Here is a 22,345-nt window from a genome sequence, read left to right as displayed (position 1 = left end):
TTTTGCATGTAGTGGCCAAAATCTTACATTATCCAGATGTGTTTTCCAAATGTCCCTACTAGCTAAATAAAGTTGCCCACTCTATTAATGTATTCCAGTTATTTATTCATTATTTTTCAGAGCCCAATCCTCACAAAGTACCTACTGGGATGCAGTTTAAGAGATTTTCACATCTTTCTTCAGTAGATTTGAAATATCCAACTCCAGTCAGTCTTCAAGAGACACTGTTCAGATGAGGTGGTTGGGCTTCCATTACCCACATAACGGCAGAATCAATATAACCACCACCATCCATGTATAATTCTCAGTCCATCCAGCCCCATAATGTGCTTTTCCCTCTGTCCATAATGTGCTTGGAATGCTTGCTCTCTTTTCCTAGGAACAAGCCTTTGACCCGTATGAGACCTTGTCCCAGGACATCCTTTCACCGCAATATCATGAACATTTTAATCACTTGATGGCTAAACCTGCTGTGGCTCTTCACTTCCAGGTAGGAATGGATTTAAATATACTTTTCCCAAAAAGCCTGAAGCTTTCCTGCTAGGAATAGTTGGCAAGGAAACCAAAAAAGAGGACAAAAATCTGTTTCTATATGCCACAACGGCCGCTAGAACTATGTTAGCCCAAAGCTGGAAAACGGAATTAATACCTACTATAAATGACTGGCAGATCAAGATGATAAATTATGCTAAACTAGCTAGAATAACAGGAAGACTAAGAGACCAGGATGACCAGAAGTTTTATGAAAATTGTGGAACAAATATCTGACGTATATAAGAGACAAGTATAGAACTTTGATGACTCTGGCAGGGTTAGAATAACTCTTAACAGTGTTTGGCAAATATGTAAAGGAGATAAAACACGTAACTTTAGAAATTATCTGATACTTACCAATGAAGTGAAGGGAAGTCCGAGGCTCGGCGGAGCCTAAAATAACTGTGTACTATATATATGATTCTTGTAACAGCTATGTTATATGCAATTTATGTAATCTAGACTGTATATATGTATAATCAATGGAAAATTAATAAAAATGTATAAGGAAAGGGGGGGGGGGAGGAATGGATTTACGTAGCACTTTTGTGCCCCACCTTTCAATCAAATGGTTCTCAAGATACAGCAGATAGTAATAATAATAAACTCACATACGCAAAATACAGCACCTTTAGGTCTTTGTTTGATGAATGGCGGGGTTGCCATACATCCAGAATTTCCCGGACATACCTAGAATACTGTAGTGGGAAGCCTTGTCTGGGCAGAAATCTGCAAAAATGTCCAGGAAAATCCGGACGTATGGCAAGCCATGTCAGCAATGCCATTTTTGCTGATTTTCTTTTTTAAAAAGCTCAAAATAGCTTAACAGCTTTGGCTCAACAACTTTTGTTTCCGGGTGTTCACTTTTTGAAATATGGCAACTCAATGAATGTGGTCAGAGCATCTTCCCCTCTGATTGTGCTTTTTAAAGCAATTGACAGGTGGAAAGAAGTATTCTTTTGGGAGGGAGTAAATAACTAAGCTCTTTGCGGCTGCTCCTTCTTGGACTTGTGGAAGGGGCCAGGCTGTTTCCCCCCTTGTCTGGGAGGCAAAGGGTGCAGTCTCTCAATGCATGGTGGCAAAGGTCAGAGTGTGCTTCCTTCAGCTCTGCTGTCCCAGAGAATTTATGTGCATTTTGCATTGCATGTTGATGTTTACAACATGCAGGGGTAGCCAACATGGTACTCTCCAGATATTGTGAACTACAACTCCCATCATCGCTTCCATTGGCCATGGTGACTTGAGCTGATGGGAGTTGTAGTTCAGAACATCTTTGACTACCCCAAGCTAAGTATTGATAAAAGTGTTGAAGAGTATAGAAATAAAACAAAGAAATAATAAAAAAGTGACAAAAAAGTTGCTTTTATAATGACGAGTTTTGCGGCCCCCAGTTTTTTTCTTCGGAAACGGGTCCAAGTAGCTCTTTTTGTCTTAAAGGTTGCAGACCCCTGATCTATATCATAAAATAAATTTTAAAAGAGAGTTACAGTGGGTGGGATTCCACTAATAAGGCCTGTGAGCAGAAGCTGAAGTGCTTGCCCTGACAGAATGAGCCCATTAGTGTGAGGTTGAATTCCTCCCAAAATATATAGGAATGTATAAAATAGTTTATTGGGACGCGGGTGGCGCTGTGGGTTAAACCACAGAGCCTAGGACTTGCCGATCAGAAGGTTGGCGGTTCGAATCCTTGCGATGGGGTGAACTCCCGTTGCTCAGTCCCAGCTCCTGCCAACCTAGCAGTTTGGAAAGCACGTCAAAGTGCAAGTAGATAAATAGGTACTGCTCCGGCGGGAAGGTAAATGGCGTTTCCGTGCACTGCTCTGGTTCGCCAGAAGCAGCTTATTCCTGCTGGCCACATGACCCGGAAGCTGTACGCTGGCTCCCTTGGCCAGTAAAGCGAGATGAGCGCCGCAACCCCAGAGTTGGCCACGACTGGACCTAATGGTCAGGGGTCCCTTTACCTTTACCTATAAAATAGTTTACCCCAGGGTTCCATGTGTTGTGCTGTAGGCTCCATTAAGCAAGCAACCTGACCAAAAATCTGTTCTCGTATCTTCCCTTGTAATGAAACCAGGCTGACAAGTCTGACGTTTTCCTGGTTCTTCCTTCCCCTTTTTGAATATTGGGACAACGTTTGCCTGTCTCTAGTCCACTCCTCACCCTTTCTCAAAGTTGATAGAAGTTCATCTGGTCCCAAAGGCTTGATTGCACAGTTCTTATCAGTCTTGAGCAGGGATCCTGATACCTCACCAGTCACACTACATGGGCAAGGTTCCTCTTTTGGAAGATGGTGGAAGCCAAATAAGAGCTGAGCAGTTCTGCTTTCTCTTTGCCACCTGTTAATATTCTACCATCCTTACTGAGCAGCAGGCCTTCCTTATTCCTTCCTTCTTGTTTCAAATACAGTATAGCTGGAAAGTCCCTTTTGTTGCTCTTGGCACCCATTACCAGTGCATTCTGTGCATTCTGAGCTCAAGCTTTCCTGACAGTCTCCTTGCAGGCTTTGGTCATTTGTCTCTATTCTTCCTTGGGGAATCTGCTCTTCCTTCCATTTCTTAGAAGTGCCCTATTGTTTGTATTTTCAGCTCCTCTCTCATTTTTTAAAAAACGTGCCCCATTTCTCTCATTTAAATTGCTTTCCACTTAGGGCTCCTTAGCAGATCTAGCCATGGAGTCCTTAGGATATCCCTCAGCTTATTCAAATCGGCTTTTCTAAAATCCAAGGTACATATTTGACTACGTTCACACTGATTCTACGTAAGATCAGGCATTCCAGCATTGCATGGTCACATCCCTACTACTTTAATGTAATTGGCCAACTCTTCACCGCCATTGGTTAAGAGCGAGTCAAGGACAGCCAATCCCTTCATTCCTTCCTTCCTTTTGAAAGAGGATGCCTGGAATTTGTTCGGAGATTCCATGCTTGATGGAGTTTGTCTCCCAGCATATATCAGGGTACTTGAAGGCCCCATGAATACTAATTCTTGCATCTCTGAAACATTTCTAAAAGGAAGCCACAGCTTCCCCTTGTTTCGGTGCTTTGTAGAAGTCTCCAGTCACAATAGGTTTTTTTCTTGGTTAATTTTTACCCAGGTGCCTTCCATGGGACTACCTTGTTCGCTCTCTAGAATTTCTGTGTAGATGTACATATTTTTGACATATAGCACTAGTCCCCCTCCCTTCCTGTTGCATACATTATTTTTGAACAATTTGTCCTTCCACTGCTACATTCCAATCATAAGAGTCATTCCTCCAAGTCTTAGATATACCTATCCTGTTATATTTACCTTCCTGTCCTGGGAGTTCAAGCTCGTCTTGTTTATTTTTCCATTCTTTGTGCCTTCGTGTAGAGTCAGTAGAAGTCTTGGATAGTCCAAGAAGTGATGCTTCATTGTCTCCCCTGTTATTTATAGTGTGGGGTTTGCTAGGCACTCCACCCCATATCTCCCCCAGCTTCTCCTGTAGTACCCAGATCCCTGTGTTAAGTGCTTCCCTTTTGTACTCACCTGCAAGCTATTATTTCCACTTTCCACAAAATTTAGTTAAAAACCCTCTTGATCAAGTTCCCCATGCTTCTTCCAGGCACATTTCCTCCAGGTCTTGTGTAGTGAAGCCCATCTCTCTCCAGTAAGTCATTCATTAAGAAAGTTTTAACTGTTGTCCCACAAACCAGACTTTTCTATAGCCCATTCTCTCTCTGTAGCTGGTCACTCTCCTGAAGCATTCTTCTCTCTGTTTGTGGTCCTCTACCTTTTGCAGATAGAATTGGCAAGAAAACCACCTGAGCCCCAAGATCCAGAACTTTGTAGTCATATGTGATGTGTTCATAGCTATGCCTGGCATTGTCATTCATTCCTATGTGGATGAGGAAGAAGGGATAATGACCGGTGAGCTTGATAAGTCTTGGCAAACTTGCCCATCACATCCTGGATCCGGGGAGACGGCCTTCTTCACACCTGGACAGGTTCGGTTGGCACAGTGCCACCTCTGTACCTCTCAGTCCATGGCCATCACCACCCTTCTCTTTCTGCATGTGTTGGTGAAGTCTGATATGTCTTTGAAGGGTTAAGAGCAGCGGTCAGCAAACTCTTTCAGCAGGGGGCCGGTCCACTGTCCCTCAGACCTTGTGGGGGGCCAGACTATATTTCGGGGGGGGGAGAGAATGAATTCCTGTGCCCCACAAACAACCCAGAGATGCATTTTAAATAAAAGGACACATTCTACTCATTTAAAAACACACTGATTTCCGGACCGTCCGCGGGTCAGATTTAGAGGGCGATTGGGCCGGATCCAGCCCCCAGGCCTTAGTTTGCCTACCCATGCTTAAGAGTCTTCCATCCCACCTGTTGCAGCTGTCCTCTGTTTAGATAGTCAGAACCACTCTCGTCTGAAAGTTGCCGAAAATGATGCATTAATTTCAGTGGTTCAGAATGCTTTCTGATAGACCACTATGAGAACAGAGCCCTGGGCTGGATGGGCCCTTTGCCTGATCCTGCCAGCTCTTCTTGTGTTCTCCCATGCAGTGCCCCCCCCCCGCGCCCCCGCTCTCGTCTTCTTTCCTCTGACCTTCCTGCTTCAGTCCCTGTGCTTCTTCATTTTTACCTTCTGTTCTTCAGAGAAATAAACTTCAATTTGCTGCAGGTGTAGTCCATATTACTTTCAGGCAAGGAAGAGGATTATTTATTTACTGATTACATTTATATCTCACCTTTCTGTCCAAGAAGCTCAAAGGTGGAATACATGATTCCTCTCCTCCCCATTTATACTTCCTGTGAGGTAGGTCAGGCTGAGAGCTGGTGACTGGCCCAAGATCACCCAGTGAGCTTCATGGCTGAGTGAGGAATTTGAACCCTGCTCTCCTAGGTCAGAGTCCAACACTCTAGCCATTACACTGCACATGTTACAAGTCGTTACTGCTGTCCATCTCCTTAGCTCTTGTTGAAGTCCTAAACTCTGCCTCTGACAAGGAAGTAGCTCCTTGCTTATTCCTTCCTTCATTGATTGCCTATAGGTTGCCTGTGTGTATTGCTCCCAAACTTTCCCCCTCATGGATCACTTGAAAACTGCTGAGCAGACCACTTAATATTCCCCGTTCCCCGCCTGTTGTAGCAACTTCAATGTGCTGTCCTAGATGTGCTGTGTGATTTTTAAAATTGTATTTTTGTTGCTTCTTTTGTTTCTTACATTTTATCGTATTGCATTACAATTTAAATCCCATAGAATTCTTCACAGGCATGCCTCAGACCACCTGAATGATGTTTTTGGATCGCTGGTGGTCTGCAGACCACAGTTTGGGAACTCCTGGTTTAGACGATGAATTTGCCTGCTTCATAGAGATTGCGGGCCAAGCCCCATTAAGCGACCAGCAATCCCAGACAGAATAATCATCATTCATTCATTCATTCATACCCCAGCCACTCTTCAGCAGAGGCTGCTGGTTGGATTTGCAGAGGAGCTGCTACCTCAACCATTTTCTTACTACTATGTATCTTCATTTAAAATCTATTTCGTAACATCACTTTTAAAAACAGTAAAAGCAGAGGAGCATAGGAAGCTGGCCTTATGCTGAGTCAGACTCTTGATCCGTTTAGCTCAGTATCATCCACAATGACAGGCAGTTGCTGCCCAGGATTTCAGGCAGGAGTCTTTTAAAGCCCCACCTGGAGATGCTGGGAGTTGAAACTGGGACCCTCGGCATGCAATGAAGGTTCCCTGCCTCTTGAGTTACAGCCCTTCCCCAAGGGTCTCTAAAAGTGCAGTTGGGAATGAGCATTTTCAGCTAATTTATAAAAATGGGAGTGTGGAAGAGAGAAGAGTACAGGAAGCTGCCAGAATCATAGTCTGAACTAACCCTGTTCTACAATCTAACTGTCTGCTCTGACTATTGAAAGTTGTTGAGGGTCAAAATGATTGCATCAGTCAGGGGCTGCTCCAATCAAAAATTCTATACAGAATGGGAATGCAGAGGGGAATACATGGAGAAATATGGTGTTAAAGCAGAACTCTTAATAGGCAATTGTTAAGCATGTAAGGACAAAAGAAGTAATTATAAGTTATCGGTTTTCATGTTATTTTGTTAAAGCAACTAGAAAAAAATATTATGTTGGGAAGATCTCACACAGGTGAAGGGAAGCAGTGGGGAGGAGGGGAGGGTTAGGTTGAATTTGGGAAATAAAATAATATATGGGACAGCAAAGGATATAATAGATTCTTATCGAATAGTAATATATTGTAACCAGAATAGAAGTTCAAAAGGGGAAGTAAATGTACTATTAGTATTTTCATTATTGCAGTAGTTATTATTATTATCGGTAGAAGGCAATGTTAACAGACTTCTTCGTTTTGCTGTCTGTATAATTTTCTTAAGTCAATTTTTAAAAAAAGTTGTTGAGGGTCTTGGATGGAGAGCTTACCTCTCACCTGCTACCTGATGCTGGAATTTGAGCCTGGGAGCTTCTGCGTGCAAATCATATGCTCTGTCCCTGAGCTGTGGTCTTTCCCCTTCTGACTGGGATTGCTCAGTCAGTAGAGCATGGAGCTCTTATTCTCAGGGCTGTGGGTTCGAGCCCCACAATGGGCAAAAGATTCCTGCATTGCAGGGGGCTAGGCTAGATGACCCTCAGGGTCCCTTCCAACTCCACGATTCTAGGATTCCCTTAAAGAAGATGAGAGGTACATTGTGTTCTGGTCTTTCAAAAACCCTGCTGGATTGCTGTGCCCCACCATACCAAATCCATCAAGGCTTTTAGGTTAGAATCATAGAATTATAGAGTTGGAAGACCCCTGGGGGTCATCTAGTCCAACCCCCTGCAATGCCAGAATCTCAGCTAAAGCATCAGTTTAAAAACCTCCAAGGAAGGAGAGTTCAAAACCTCCCAAGGGAGTCTGTTAAACTGTTTCCTCGTGTCTTTCGCGTGACAAACCACTTAAATCTGTTTTGCTTTTTATTCTTCAGTCAATCGCTGATGGCTTTAAAGAAGCAGTACAGTATGTCCTCCCTCGGCTCATGTTGGTTCCTGTTTATCACTGTTTGCACTACTTTGAACTGTTACAGGTAAGCACATGCTCTTAGAAGGAAAGCAGAAGTTGGGACTTATTTATGTTTATCAAGGCCAGATCTGTTGGTGAAGTATAGAGCGTTCTTGGCACTGCTTCTGTTCTTATGCAAAGAATGATGGACTAAGAGGACCTCGCTCTGATCCACTAGCAAACTTCCAGTGTTAGGCAAGAGTACATGTTCAAGGGTAAACTTAAAGTAGGTTAGTTATGCCGGCTGCTCAGAAATCTTTATCATATACAGTGGTACCTCAGGTTAAGTAATTCGTTCCGGAGGTCCGTACTTAACCTGAAACTGTTCTTAACCTGAAGAAGAGTTTGGGTTTGATATCCCGCTGTATCACTACCCGAAGGAGTCTCAAAGCGGCTAACGTTCTCCTTTCCCTTCCTCCCCCACAACAAACACTCTGTGAGGTGAGTGGGGCTGAGAGACTTCAGAGAAGTGTGACTGGCCCAAGGTCACCCAGCAGCTGCAGGTGGAGGAGCGGAGACGCGAACCCGGTTCCCCAGATTACGAGTCCACTGCTCTTAACCACTACACCACACTGGCTCACTGAAGCATCACTTTAGCTAATGGGGCCTCCCACTGCTGCCCCGCCGCCAGAGCACGATTTCTGTTCTCATCCTGAAGCAAAGTTCTTAACCTGAAGCACTATTTCTAGGTTAGTGGAGTCTGTAACCTGAAGTGTATGTAACCTGAAGCGTATGTAACTCGAGGTACCACTGTATAAGAAGCGCCTGCTGGATCAGGCGAAAGGTCCACATAGTCCAGCATTCTTTTCTCTCTGTAACTGACCAAACGCCCCAAAACAAGGACTCAAGTGCAACAGCACTATCCCGACTTGTGGTTCCCAGCACCTCCTGACCTGTGTTTCATTTTAAAACACATCGGTGGGCCCCAACGTTTTAGCTAAATGCATTTTGGAAGACCAGTTGCCGTTCCAGTCATCCCAACCCTGGACTAGACTGTTGTGTACTTCACAATAGCTGGGATAGTTCACCTGGTAGAGCCTGAGGCTCTTAATCTTAGGGTCATGGATTCAAGTCATATGTTGGGCAAAAGATTCCTGCATTGCAGAGGGTTAGACTAGATGATTCTCATGGTCCCTTCCGACTCTACAATTCTGTGGTTATGTTGGCTTCTGATTTTGAAGAAAGTAGGGCCAGAGGCAGAAGAAAGTCCCTTTCAAAGCCAAAATGTCAGTGTTATGCCCTACAGGAGTATAAAGTAAGGATTGCCGTCAGTCAGGTATCAAAGAATGAATAGCTCCTAGGCACCGTCTTTGTAATTAAAGTCCTGAGCCCACAGTTCCTCAGAAGCTTTCATTTTCACCGGTGAGGCAAGCTTTCAAAAGCTTCCCAGAGATAGTTTCAATGAATAGTTTTGCTGTGTCTGCAGGAGGAAGTGAATAATTGAAAGGAATGCTCCACTTTCGGTGACTTGACTTCAAGGAATGTTCCGTATCATGACTGCTTGGAATTTTGTCATAGAATTTGGAGCGGCCCACTGCCAGAAAACATACCTGTATGACGGTCACACAGATGTTTTAGACATGCTGCTTGATCCTATGCACATTTGCTCATGGGAAAGCCCTGAGGAAGCTAATGGAATCTACTTCCCTGCGTGCTACACAAATCCTTTTTTCCTGCTCTCAGCAATTGCTCAGGTCTGATGGAAATAAACGTCTTTCTTTTCAGCAATTGCAATACTGTAGTGAAGATGTAGAAGACTGCGAATGCTTGAAACAAGCCATCACAGCTCTCCTTAATCTCCAATGTAGCATGGAACGCATCTATAACAAGCACTCACCTAGACGCCGGCCTGGGTAAGGAAGTAGCCTAACGGTGGACTTGGCCATAGCCTGAGACCTTTGGGAACAGCAATTCATAGGTTGAAGTTTGGAGGGGGGTCGCACTGCAGAAGTTGGGGCTCTGGGTGACGCATCCTAATAGTTTCTCTTCTTTTAGGACCTGTTCACAAGATGGGAGCCATCCACCTGCCCAAGTTCACAGTGGGTTTCAACTTGCATGGCAGGTCTTCCCTTTTCTCTCCTCTCTTCAAAATGGGGGGGGCATGTACAGGAGAGGAAGGTGAAGCCCCCCTGTGCAAGCAGAAATCTGTTTGGCAGTAGATGTTACCTTTGTGCTTAAAAAGCAAGCATGTTTTCTAAACACCTACATTCATCGTGCATACACAAATTGGAACCTGGGCTGTCTGTGGTTCCCATTCAAGCATGAATTCAGTGGCAGGCAAGGATATACAGCTAATGTGTGTGATCCCCATGCTAGTTTGGGGGTGTGTGTGGTGCTTTGGCCTGACTTTCATGTGTTTTTAAAGCTCATTTTTGTGGTGGTGAATGTGGCCAGAGGAGTATTTAAATGAAATCAAGCAGCTTAGCCTGATCCTTGATAATGTTTTTCCTTCTAGCTAACAACTGTCGATATTGGGGGAAACTCTTAAACTCATATATTGTGTTGAAATAAATAAAAAAATTAAAAATTGTCCAGTAGCACCTTAGAAAGTTTATACCCAGAACAAACTTAGTTGGTCTCTAAGGTGCTACTGGGCAATTTTTTAATTTTATTTATTTATTTCGACTGCGTCAGACCAACACGGCTGCCTACCTGAATCATATATTGTGTGTTTTAGGGAGCCAGTGTTTTGGTTCTATAATCGCCAAGTAAGAAGCAAGCACCTTGCCATTAAAAAAATGAATGAGATCCAGAAGAACATCGATGGCTGGGAAGGCAAAGATATTGGCCAGTGCTGTAACGAATTCATAATGGAAGGGACGTTGGCACGAGTTGGAGCCAAACACGAGCGGCACGTCTTTCTTTTCGATGGCTTAATGATCAGCTGCAAAGCCAATCACGGTCAGTCGCGGCTCCCGGGCTACAGCAACGCAGAGTACCGACTGAAGGAAAAAATTGTCATGCGGAAAGTCCACATAGTTGATAAGGATGACACATGTGAATACAGGAACGCCTTTGAACTGGTCCCTAAAGATGAGAACAGCTTCATGTTTGCGGCCAAGTCTAGCGAGGAGAAGAACAATTGGATGGCGGCACTGATCTCCCTGCAGTACCGCAGCACCCTCGACCGAATGTTGGATGCAGTGCTGTTGAAAGAGGAGAATGAGCAGCCCCTGCGGCTCCCCAGTCCAAGTGTCTACCGCTTTGCAGTGGAGGACTCCGAGGAGAATATCGTTTTTGAAGACAACCTTCAGAGCCGGAACGGAATTCCCATTATCAAAGGTGGAACCGTAGTGAAGCTCATTGAACGACTGACCTACCACATGTATGCAGGTATCTGGCTTTTCTACCTAGAGGGTTGATATCTCTCTTCGTTGCATTATTGGCATGGGGGAAAGGACCAATTGTTAACTAAAACCAGGTTAGAGATCTTTCATGTGATAATTGTATTTAAACTTATTCCCGTTTGCTTTTCTAGATCCTAATTTTGTGCGTACTTTTCTTACCACGTACCGCTCATTTTGTAAGCCCCAGGAACTCCTAGCTTTGTTGACAGAACGGTAAGTTAAAAAATCCTCAGTTACTTGGCAATTGATTTAGCTGTTACATTTGCAATAAGAAGTGTAAGCAGATTTCTTGTGTTGGCACAATCATCTTGGAGCTGTCTATTCTAAGGGCTTTTCCTAATTCTCTCCTGTTCTCCAGAGTCCATTAAGTGTTTAATTAAATAATGCTTTTAGGCTCGTGTGGTCTCTGGCAATCTGAAGCTAAAACAGTCTGGCCTAAACCGAAAGCAGAACGTGTACTGAAAAAATAATGTTGCTGAAGGTTGATTTTCTGTGCAAAAGATATCCCTAATAAATCTAAAATGAAGAGAGCGAAAGAAGGATGGTGTCAAATTTGGCCTATTGACAACATGGTTCTGGATCTTAGCTTCTCAGTTGGCTTTATAAACCTTCCAGCTGGGAAGAAAGGCTTGAAAACAAAAGAGAGAGATTGCAGGAATCTGATCAAGTCATTTTTTAAATGTTTTATGAATGTATGATTTTGTGAGAGGCCTGTTAAGAAGCATTGTATTGGCAGCACTAAGGCTCGTCCCAACTGTCCAGAGAATGTGAGGTCAGATAGCAGTCTGAGCAGAAAACGCAGTAGGGCTTGAGGAGAGAGACTCCCATCCTACAGTGGATCAGCGATTTTAGTTTTTAGTTACTGTAGAGATTATCCCTGAAAGTATAGTATTGTGTAATAGTTTTTAAGAAATTATTTCTTGGTAACCATTTAAAAAATGCTCATTCTGCAAATTTTCTATAACATTGGAAACTGCATTTCATTTGTGCAACTTCGATGGGTATGTTAAGACATGCTAATCATGTCCAGAATGACTCTGGGAGATAAATAATATTCCCATTACTGGAATTTAAAGTAGAAGCCAGGAAAGGTAATTGTTGAGATATTGAGGGAGCAGAACTTCATGTTGCAAAAGCATCGAAAGATATAGAAACATATTTTTTTAAAAAAATCTTTGGGGGATGCAAAAATTGGAATATCAGAATTAAGATAGATCTTATAAAGACTTGCCGATCAGAAGGTCGGCAGTTCAAATCCCCGCGACGGGGTGAGCTCCTGTTGCTTGGTCCCTGCTCCTGCCAACCTAGCAGTTCGAAAGCACGTCAAAGTGCAAGTAGATAAATAGGTACCGCTCTGGCGGGAAGGTAAACGGTGTTTCTATGTGCTGCTCTGGTTCGCCAGAAGCGGCTTAGTCATGCTGGCCACATGACCGGGAAGCTGTATGCCAGCTCCCTCGGTCAATAAAGCGAGATGAGTGCCGCAACCCCAGAGTCAGCCACGACTGGACCTAATGGTCAGGGGTCCCTTTACCTTTAATAAATAACAGGCTATTTGCAGGTTAGGGAATTCAGTGCCCTACAATCAACAGCCTTAATATTTCTTAATATTAGCACTTTAGCCCCCACCCTCACCCAGTTATGGATCAGAATGTATTCTAAGGTAGTCCTCCTTTCTTTGTATTCTGGATGTCATGTAACTCACCTTTCAACTCCTGTTTATTACTAGATTTGAAATCCCAGAGCCTGAGCCAACAGAAGCCGATAGGCTGGCAATAGAGAAAGGAGAACAGCCAATCAGTGCAGACCTTAAAAGATTTCGCAAAGAATATGTCCAGCCAGTGCAACTCAGGTTTGAGCTTTCATCTCTTTCTTAGAATCTGACTTAAACCATCAAGGGGGAGAATGTGTGGGTTACCTCATTTCATGTGAGAGTGCGCAATGCTCATGTTGCTTGGGAATGGACCTGGTTTATGTGGGGAGGCCAGACAGTGCAATATTATACAACCCCTTGACTTCCTCTTGCGTAAGGACGTGGTAGGACTGCAGCCTGGGAGTTTACCCTGGAAATCAGTGGACATGGTACCAAGAGAGGGTGCAGCATAGCAGCTAAAAATGTGATCTGGGAAATTCAGACCTCTCACTGGGTGTTCTTTTGGGGAAAAAACCTTTTCTCGCAGGATGCACCGTCTGCAAAATGGGAGTAATAAATTGGCTCACCTTACAAATTATATTGTAAGAATTACAGTGATTAAATGTGTAAAGCACTTAAACAGCTAGGAATGATTACAGGGTTCCCCACACAAAGCAATATAAATTACATTACCAGGCTTGTAGTAAAAATTATTATTATTAATTTGATTTCTGACCTGCTCTTCACTATAAGGTCCCAGGGTGGGTTACAGCAATTTAGCAATACAAGCTTAATGCAAACAGTGTAAAGGTCTGTGTTAATGTTAAGTAGTACAGTGGTACCTCAGGTTACATACGCTTCAGGTTACAGACTCCACTAACCCAGAAATAGTACCTCGGGTTAAGAACTTTGCTTCAGGATGAGAACAGAAATTGCACGGTGGCGGCACGGCGGCAGCAGGAGGCCCCATTAGCTAAAGTGGTGCTTCAGGTTAAGAACAGTTTCAGGTTAAGAACAGACCTCCGGAACGAATTAAGTACTTAACCCGAGGTACCACTGTAGTGAGAAAGATAATAGTGAAAGTATCTAATTCATAAGTCACAGATAGGTCAGGGCAAATGGTGGACTCTCTATTGTTGTTTGACCAGATGCCCACGTAATATTGGAGGTGTTAATGTGGCACTACAAGGGAGAAGGGTGAATTTTCACTAATATTGTTGGAAGATGTTTCTGCTTCCCTTATGAAAAACATGAGCATGATCTTGGGAATTAACCTGTGCCTAAATGTGTCTGAAATAATACATGTACTGGGGAGATTCCAAATTGCATACCTCTAAGGCAGATTATGGGTTGTAGCCAGCTAAGTTTTACCCATTGAAATGGATGAACCTAATTTAGCAATAGGGACGCGGGTGGCACTGTGGGTTAAACCACAGAGCCTAGGACTTGCCGATCAGAAGGTTGGCGGTTCGAATCCCCGCAACGGGGTGAGCTCCCGTTGCTCGGTCCCTGCTTCTGTCAACCTAGCAGTTTGAAAGCACGTCAAAGTGCAAGTAGATAAATAGGTACCTCTCTGGCGGGAAGCTAAACGGCGTTTCCGTGCGCTGCTCTGGTTCGCCAGAAGTGGCTTAGTCATGCTGGCCACATGACCCACATGACCCTCGGCCAATAAAGCGAGATGAGCCAGCTCCAGAGTCGGTCACGACTGGACCTAATGGTCAGGGGTCCCTTTACCTTTAATTTAGCAATGTCCATTAATTTCAGTGGTTCTACTCTTGAGTTTGTCTAGCATTGATGCAACTCAATGTTTTAGATTAACTATTAGGAAGTTGTTTTGTGGGTCTTCATATGTGTGTCTGATATCTAGGCCTGTACTTACAACTTTCCACTTGAAGCCTTGCCTTCAGATTTCCTACAACAATGAGAGTTACGCGGTTCAAGCTATTTTGGGAGAAGATGTGTGCTCCTAGTACCTATGTCTGTGTAGAGAGATTTGCAGTTTGTTAGACACAGGGGATTTTAATCCTCTAATCAGAAATTAACTTGGTGGCTCACAAAATAATCCACATTAAAAAAAAAAAAATCAGAAAATGCCATCCATCTCTAGGCTTGATTTCTCCTTGGTTGAACGTGTCTGCCTCAGTCTGGGTTTATGAAAACTAAACTAGTGGCATTTTTTTCTTCACCTCCCACTTCTTTTCACCCCCAGGATATTAAATGTGTTTCGGCACTGGGTGGAACACCATTATTATGACTTTGAGAGAGATCAGGAGCTACTTGATAAATTGGAAACATTTATTTCCACTGTAAGAGGTACGTGTCTTGAGTTGACTTTTGTTTAAATTGCTCTGTCTCATCTGCTATGTGGATTTAGCATCTTAAGAAATTCTGAAAATTCTGCTTGGCTGTGCTTACTCAGAAGACAATGGTATTTACAAGCACTACAAGCCGACGACATTCTGTCAGTTTCCTTTCCATTTAACTTTGTTTTGCAACAGGAAAAGCATCTCAGTTTCATAACTTCAATCAGAAGCTCTTTGAATCTGTGTCTTGCTTCTTCCAGGAAAAGTTCACATATAAAGTAGCGCTGTAAATGATTTAAGAGCAACTTCACACATGGTTTTTGTCGAAAACTATGTGTGCAAGGTGGCTTCAGTCAGCTCTCCGTGAGCCTGCATGTTTGCTCGTTCGAGCTAAGCCATAGTTTGTCTTAGCATTATGTGCAAACTGGGACACTGTGTACATAAAGGTGTAGCCCTTTGGAAGAGCTTGACTTGCACTGATATATTTAAACTGCTTTCCCCAGCCTATTCTATAATTCATCCAATGAAGCTGGTAGTTGGCAGATTCAGAGCAGACAAAAATAAGTACCACATTTTCCCGTGCATAAGATGCCCCCATGTATAAGACGACCCCTATTTTTTTAACCCAAAATTAAGAATACGCACTATCCGTGTATAGGACAGCCCCTTACTTTAAACTTCAAAAATTTAAGGAAAAATATAGTCTTATACACGGAAAAATACGGTACTTCTTCACATTGCACACAATCAGACTATGGCATTCACTCCCACAAGATGCAGCAATGGCCAGCCAGCTTGTATAGCTTTGAAAGAAGATCAGATGAAATCATGGAGATTATGATTGTCAGATGCTATTATCCATGAAGGCCATGTTCTGACTCCACTGTCAAAGGCAGTATGCATTTGAATACCAGCTGATGGGACTCACAGGTGGAGAGTGTGCTCTTGTGCTCACGTTCTGCTTCGGAGTTTCCCATGGGCATCTAGTTAGCCGCTGTGAAGTCAGGATGCTTGTTTAAACAAGCCTTTGGCCGGTTCCAACAGGGCTCTTTTTATGTTCTTACATGGCATACAGAGCTTGAAAAAAGGCAGGGCTGATGAAGAATACTAGATGTGTACATAAGGTGTTAGAGGGGATTGTTGAACAAGATTTCCAGAGATGGGGGGCAGTGGATTCATTGCTCTGTGCAGTGGTACAGTGCACGCTTCTGCATACAGAAGGTGGCCATTTCATTTCCTGCAGAATTGGCCATAAATTCAGCCACCGTAAAATTCCAAACCAGTGAATATGGAACTGAGCAACCCTGCCACAAAATAATTAAAGCATCTGTAGGATCTTCCCTTCCCACCGTATCCAATATGTCTTCCAGGCAAATCCATGAAGAAGTGGGTGGAATCCATAGTCAAGATCATCAGGAGGAAGAAGCAAGCTCATGCAAACGGCATTAGCCACAACATAACTTTTGAGAGCCCTCCACCCCCAATTGAGTGGCACATCAGCCGCCAGTTTGAGACGTTTGACCTCATGACGCTGCACCCCATAGAGATTGCTCGGCAGCTGACTCTCCTGGAATCTGATCTCTACAGGTAGAGTGTGTTCTGTTGGACCTCCATCACCTGACGAACCACAGAGTGCTCCTCTCCTATCAGGTTCATTGGTGCAGATTCAGTCTGAATGGTATAGGTAGCAGTATGAGGACTCCCATACCAGTATATGCCAAGTGCTCACCGTCAGTCTGTGGTATTTATGTCATGCACCAATCAGGTGCAACATATCAAAGTAGCTAAGCAGTCAAGGGAAGAGCCATGGTGATGCACATTGTCCCAAGGTTTGTCCCTGATGTTGTTGTTTAGTCGTTTAGTCTTGTCCGACTCTTCATGACCCCCTGGACCAGAGCACGCCAGGCCCTCCTGTCTTCCACTGCCTCCGCCAGTTGGGTCAAACTCATGCTGGTAGCTTCAAGAACACTGTCCCACCATCTCGTCCTCTGTCGTCCCCTTCTCCTTGTGCCCTCCATCTTTCCCAGCATCAGGGTCTTTTCCAGGGAGTCTTCTTGTCTCATGAGGTGGCCAAAGTATTGGAGTCTCAGCTTCAGGATCTGTCCTTCCAGTGAGCACTCAGGACTGATTTCCTTCAGAATGGATAGGTTTGATCTTCTTGCAGTTCATGGGACTCTCAAGAGTCTCCTCCAGCACCAGAATTCAAAAGCATCAGTCCTTGATAGCTCCAATTAAAAGGTAGGAAGATGGGGGAAAGACTTGAAGGGACAGTCCAGGACTAAATGGACCAATAGTCCGTTTCAAGGTAGCTTCATGCACACAGATGAACCAGGGAGTCTCTGATTAAAATCTCTCTTACCTTTAAAGAGTGCTTGGATAATAAATGTAAAGTGGTTTGTTTATTCTCCATTAGGTATTTGGGAGGCATCCAACCTCATCCAGTTACCCAAAAAAAGGGAGGGTGCTTGGATCATTCTAAAGTGGGTGCTCTGATCTTTCTGAAGTACAGTATAAATCATAAAGATTTATACAGCAAAGCCATAATTGGGGGTTTCTGAAAGGAGAGGATTAGTAGAAATATGTTGTTGTTTTTTTAATCTAGCACTTCTTTAGTTAGTGCATCTAATACTTAGTTTCTTGTACACGTGATCTGATACTTAATAGGGAGGGTGAATTATAGAAACATAGAAACTTAGTATTGGAAGGGGTCCTAAGGGTCATCTAGTCCAACCTACTGCAATGGTAAAGGTAAAGGACCCCTGGACGGTTAAGTCAAAGGTGACTGTGGGGTTGTGGCGCTCATCTCGCTTTCAGGCCAAGGGAGCCAGCGTTTCTCCACATACCAGCATGACTAAACCGCTTCTGGCACAACGGAACACCATGACGGAAACCAGAGCGCACGGAAACACTGTTTATCTTCCTGCCGCAGTGGTACCTATTTTTCTCCTTGCATTGGTGTGCTTTCGAACTGCTAGGTTGGCAGGAGCTGGGACAGAGCAACGGGAGCTCACCCTTCGTGGGGATTCAAACCGCCAACCTTCCCATCGGCCAGCCCAAGAGGCTCAGTGGTTTAGACCATAGCGCCACCCGCATCCCCCACTGCAGTGAAGGAATCTCAGCTAAAGCATGCATGAAAAGATGACTGTGTCATTTGAAAAACGAAACAAGCCTAGAATGATGGAATCGGCAGACCTCAGATTTAGAAGAATTGGGCCACTGATTAATTAGCTGAAATTGATGTCCTCATGTAAGCTCTGGTTCCCCTTTCTGGAAAATTGCTGAGCAATTGCTGAGCAGCAGCCCACAGTAGCAGACATGTGACCACCATATCGCATCTCTTGATATCCGGTATCATCCTTCAGTAGCATTAATCTCTGGACTCTTCCTCAACTTTCCATATCTCATATTCGTGGGCTTGTCTGTTTCTGTTTCAGGGCTGTCCAGCCATCTGAACTTGTTGGGAGTGTGTGGACAAAAGAAGATAAAGAAATTAATTCTCCAAATCTGCTGAAAATGATTAGGCATACCACAAACCTTACGCTTTGGTTTGAAAAGTAAGTGGTGAATCAAGTAGAGGCATCACTCTGGTCACTGCCCTGGGAGGCTCTTGTCATAGAAGGCTATGAGAACACACATTTTTCGTCAGGGAGCCGGACAATAACTTTTTTATCTTTCAGACCAAAGCAGAATAGGAGCAGGAAGCTCCATATACAGCCAAGTCCAGTGCCACCTAGTGACTAAACTGTATAATAACACCATTCACACAACTACCGTATTTTTCGTCCTATAAGGCGCACCGGCCCATAGGACGCACCTCATTTTGGGGGGGAAAAATGAATTTAAAAAAATTATCCCCCCCCCCAGCCCTGGCTGCCGCCCCAAGCCTTGCGCTCACCTGCCCGAAGCAGGGGGAGCCCTCCGGAGGGCTCCCCGTGCTTTGGGGTGACAGGCTGCTGCCCCAAGCCTCGCGCACCCGGCGGGACCTCCTGCCGGGCGCGCGAGGCTTGCAGACACTCGCCCAAAGCAGGGGGAGCCCTCCGGAGGGCTCCCCGTGCTTCAGGCGACAGGCTGCCGCCCCAAGCCTCACGCACCCGGTGGGACCTCCTGCCGGGTGCGCAAGGCTTGCGGACACTCGCGGGGGCTGCAGGCTGCTGCCCACAAGCCTTGTGAGCCCGTGGAAACTCCCACCGGGCTTGCAAGGCTTGCGGATAGCTTCCTGAAGCCTGGAGAGCGAGAGGGGTCGGTGCGCACCAATGCCTCTCGCTCTCCAGGCTTCAGCGAAAGCCTGCATTCGCCCCATAGGATGCACACACATTTCCCCTTCATTTTTGGAGGGGAAAAAGTGCGTCCTATAGGGCGAAAAATGCGGTAACCTTTGCATTATAAAACGTTCACTGAACATTTGCAGTTTCCATTACAGTCGTACCTTGGAAGTCAAACAGCTTGGTTCCCAAACGACTTGGCTCCCCAACGTCCCAAACACGGAAGTGACTGTTCCGGTTTGCAAACTATTTTTGGAAACCGAAAGTCCGATGGGGCTTCCACAGCTTCTGATTGGCTGCAGGAGCTTCCAGGAGCTTCCTGCAGCCAATCAGAAGCTACGCTTTGATTTTCGAACATTTTGGAAGTCGAACAGATTTCCGGAACGGATTCCGTTCGACTTCCAAGGTACAACTGTATTTGTTACGTTCTGTTAGTAAGGCTTGGGCCACTCAAAACAAACAAAAAAAGCATTGCAGGTAACTTTGCCTTTTTCAGATTAATCTGATTATAGTCATTCCATACCTTTCTTCTTGTTACTTATCGCCTGAAATATTTTTTTAAAAATATTTGGAAGTAGGATACCTGATGAAATAAACTAGAGTAATAACCCATGATCAACAGGGCCATTCATTCATGTTTTACCTGATTTTTCGATGACATTTGCCTTTACAGTACATCAGTTTGAAAAATGCTTAATTTGAAAAGCTGTAGTCAGAGGAGCTGAGCATGTCCCTTCCTCCCCTCTTCCCGTTACCCTTTAAACCTCTGCAATAGAGTCAGTAGGGCTGATGGTATGTGATTGCAGTGGCCAGGAAAATGGAATGTTAGGAAGAGGGAAGCAGCATTGGAACAGGTGTTTCGCAATGGTTATTAGGAAGGAGAAGGCAGCAAGGAAGAGGATAGATGGTTGGTAGAAGAGAAGGAAATGAGGGAAGAACTGGGTAAATAAAAACGGGTTTTCTCTGTCTCTCGCTGTCTCTCTGAAGCAGGCATCAAACCAGCTTCATGGTTGATAGAGTGGTTTCAAATCCCGCCTGATCATCATAGATCGATAGATAGATAGATAGATAGATTTATTGTCATTGTCCCATACAGAACAATGAAATTGAAAAACTACATAAAAAATTTAAAAACCCCATAAAACTCTGAAACCCCATTTTAAAATACACTATAATATACTATACTATAAAAACCCCTAAAAACTCTGAAACCCCATTTTAAAATACACTATACTATAAAATACACTATACTATAGAGACCCCTTATGCTGCGTTTAGAACCAGAATTGCATTTGCGTAGAAACTGTTTCTCAGGCGGCTAGTCCTGGCCTTTATAACCCTGTACCTTCTTCCAGAAGGCAGAAGCTGAAAGAGATCATTTCCGGGGTGCGTACTATCCTGCACTATCTCTGCCGCATTCTTATGGCACCTGGAAGCATAGATATGATCCAAGGTGGGAAGAGTGCACCCAATTATTCTCTCCGCAGTCTTTACAACCCTGGACAGCATTGTTTTTTCCCTGACCGTGCAGCTCCCAAACCACACACACAGACCATAAGTTAATACGCTCTCCACAGTGCAATGGTAAAATGCCATCAACAGGTCCTTTGAGAGATTGTTTCTCCAGAGGATTCTGTACCATCATGGTACAGAATGGCTTTGAGGGGCAGGTGGGAGCCACCTGCAAAGTCCCCAGTGCAGCTGACAGTCACAGTGCATTGCCCTCTTCCACTTCCTGAGATAGCATGTGTGCGCATATTTCCAAATTAGATTTTAAACTTTGAGGAACTGAAGAGATAATTTTGTGGGAACAGCTAATGATAAAGAGGAGGAAGCACTTTTTATTTAATTTTAATGTATGAAACTGGCAGGTGCATCCTTCTGGAAAACAGACATGGTCTTCATCACGCTCTAGTTTCTTTTATGCAAGGATATTTGTGTGGTACAATAAACAGAACATTTGGGTAGGATCAGAGACACGTGGGTTTGAAGCGCTGCCCAGCCATGAAGGGTACTGAGTGGCCTCAGGCAAGTCATTCCCTCAATGGACTCAGCAGAATGAGCCTCCTGAACAGATGGCGTCTACGGGAGGCTCTCAGTTGCAGAGTGCAGCCATTGATTTGGTACAGAAGGGGTGAGATTATTTTTTTAGATATCCTGATTCTTAGCTTTATACACCAAAACCAGCAACTTGAACTTAGCATGGTAGCTAAAAATGTATGAAATTTACCTCCCTCTTTCTCAAAAATTAGGTGCATTGTGGAAACAGAGAACTTTGAAGAGCGAGTGGCCATCTTAGGCAGGATTATAGAAATCTTGCAGGTTTTCCAAGACTTGAATAATTTTAATGGTGTGCTGGAGATTGTAAGTGCAATGAATTCTGTCTCCGTGTACAGATTGGATCACACATTTGAGGTAAGCTTTGGTGTCTGGACCAGTGTTGGAAGTGTAGCCAGCTTTTTAAAAACTAAAATTATCCACATTTAAAGGCTAATGAAGTGCAATACAGATCTGCGTGGTTTTGCTCTGGGAAAATATATGTGGTTGTATGTGGGGAGCTGGGATGGAAGGGTAGAGTTGCTTTTCCAAAATCAAGCCTGTGTATCTCAGAGCTCGCAGAGATCCTATCTTCCCATTTTGCTTTGTGCTCTGCCAAACGTCAGCCTGGTGGATAGTACCAGTAATGTTTTTTGGCAGTTTCTGTATTATGAACATTTTTATTGTTTTTTATTTGCAATACATTTTGCAATTTGCTGAGTATTCCTAGTGTCTGTCTTCATATACTGGGTAAAATAGCTTTGGCAGACCCTAAAGCTGACTTTGTAACTTAATTGGCTGAATAATTAAAAAATGAAGATATTAAATGAAATAATGTATAGCACGATCACAGATTTCTGGCAAGTGTTAAATATACTGTAGTATTAAATATAGCAGTGTGTGGCTCTCTTTCTCTCCTTGTTAAATTAGGCACTGCAGGAGAGAAAAAAGAAAATTTTGGATGAAGCAGTAGAATTAAGTCAAGATCACTTTAAAAAATACCTTGCTAAACTCAAGTCAATCAACCCACCCTGTGTGCCTTTCTTTGGTAAGTTACAGCACAGAAGCGGAATTAAGGGGCAGTTTGCTGCATCTCTGTGTAGAAAGAGGTGATAAAACCATGGCACTGTTTTTTGTTTTTTAAATAAGCTTTCTACATTATTAAACAAGCAAAAGTTTTTATGTTACTTACTTCTTCTTTCA

At 43.9% G+C, this 22,345-nt stretch overlaps 1 protein-coding gene across 1 annotated transcript in view; it reads left to right on the top strand.

The window, feature by feature from the left end:
• Positions 1 to 22,345, top strand: part of SOS2 (SOS Ras/Rho guanine nucleotide exchange factor 2) — a 41,691-nt gene that overhangs the window by 12,122 nt on the left and 7,224 nt on the right. The window contains exons 7-17 of the mRNA XM_082229646.1: positions 380 to 490; positions 7,490 to 7,588; positions 9,289 to 9,416; positions 10,241 to 10,896; positions 11,042 to 11,123; positions 12,637 to 12,759; positions 14,750 to 14,853; positions 16,214 to 16,430; positions 18,278 to 18,397; positions 21,358 to 21,520; positions 22,073 to 22,190. Coding sequence (XP_082085772.1) covers positions 380 to 490; positions 7,490 to 7,588; positions 9,289 to 9,416; positions 10,241 to 10,896; positions 11,042 to 11,123; positions 12,637 to 12,759; positions 14,750 to 14,853; positions 16,214 to 16,430; positions 18,278 to 18,397; positions 21,358 to 21,520; positions 22,073 to 22,190 — 1,921 coding nt within the window. The remainder of the gene's footprint in view (positions 1 to 379; positions 491 to 7,489; positions 7,589 to 9,288; positions 9,417 to 10,240; positions 10,897 to 11,041; positions 11,124 to 12,636; positions 12,760 to 14,749; positions 14,854 to 16,213; positions 16,431 to 18,277; positions 18,398 to 21,357; positions 21,521 to 22,072; positions 22,191 to 22,345) is intronic.

The sequence above is a fragment of the Podarcis vaucheri genome (genome assembly GCF_965113315.1).
Source record: "Podarcis vaucheri genome assembly, chromosome: 1".
Taxonomy (NCBI): domain Eukaryota; kingdom Metazoa; phylum Chordata; class Lepidosauria; order Squamata; family Lacertidae; genus Podarcis; species Podarcis vaucheri.
The sequence above is the reverse complement of the archived record's forward strand: the minus strand, read 5'-3'. Positions and strand labels throughout refer to the sequence as shown.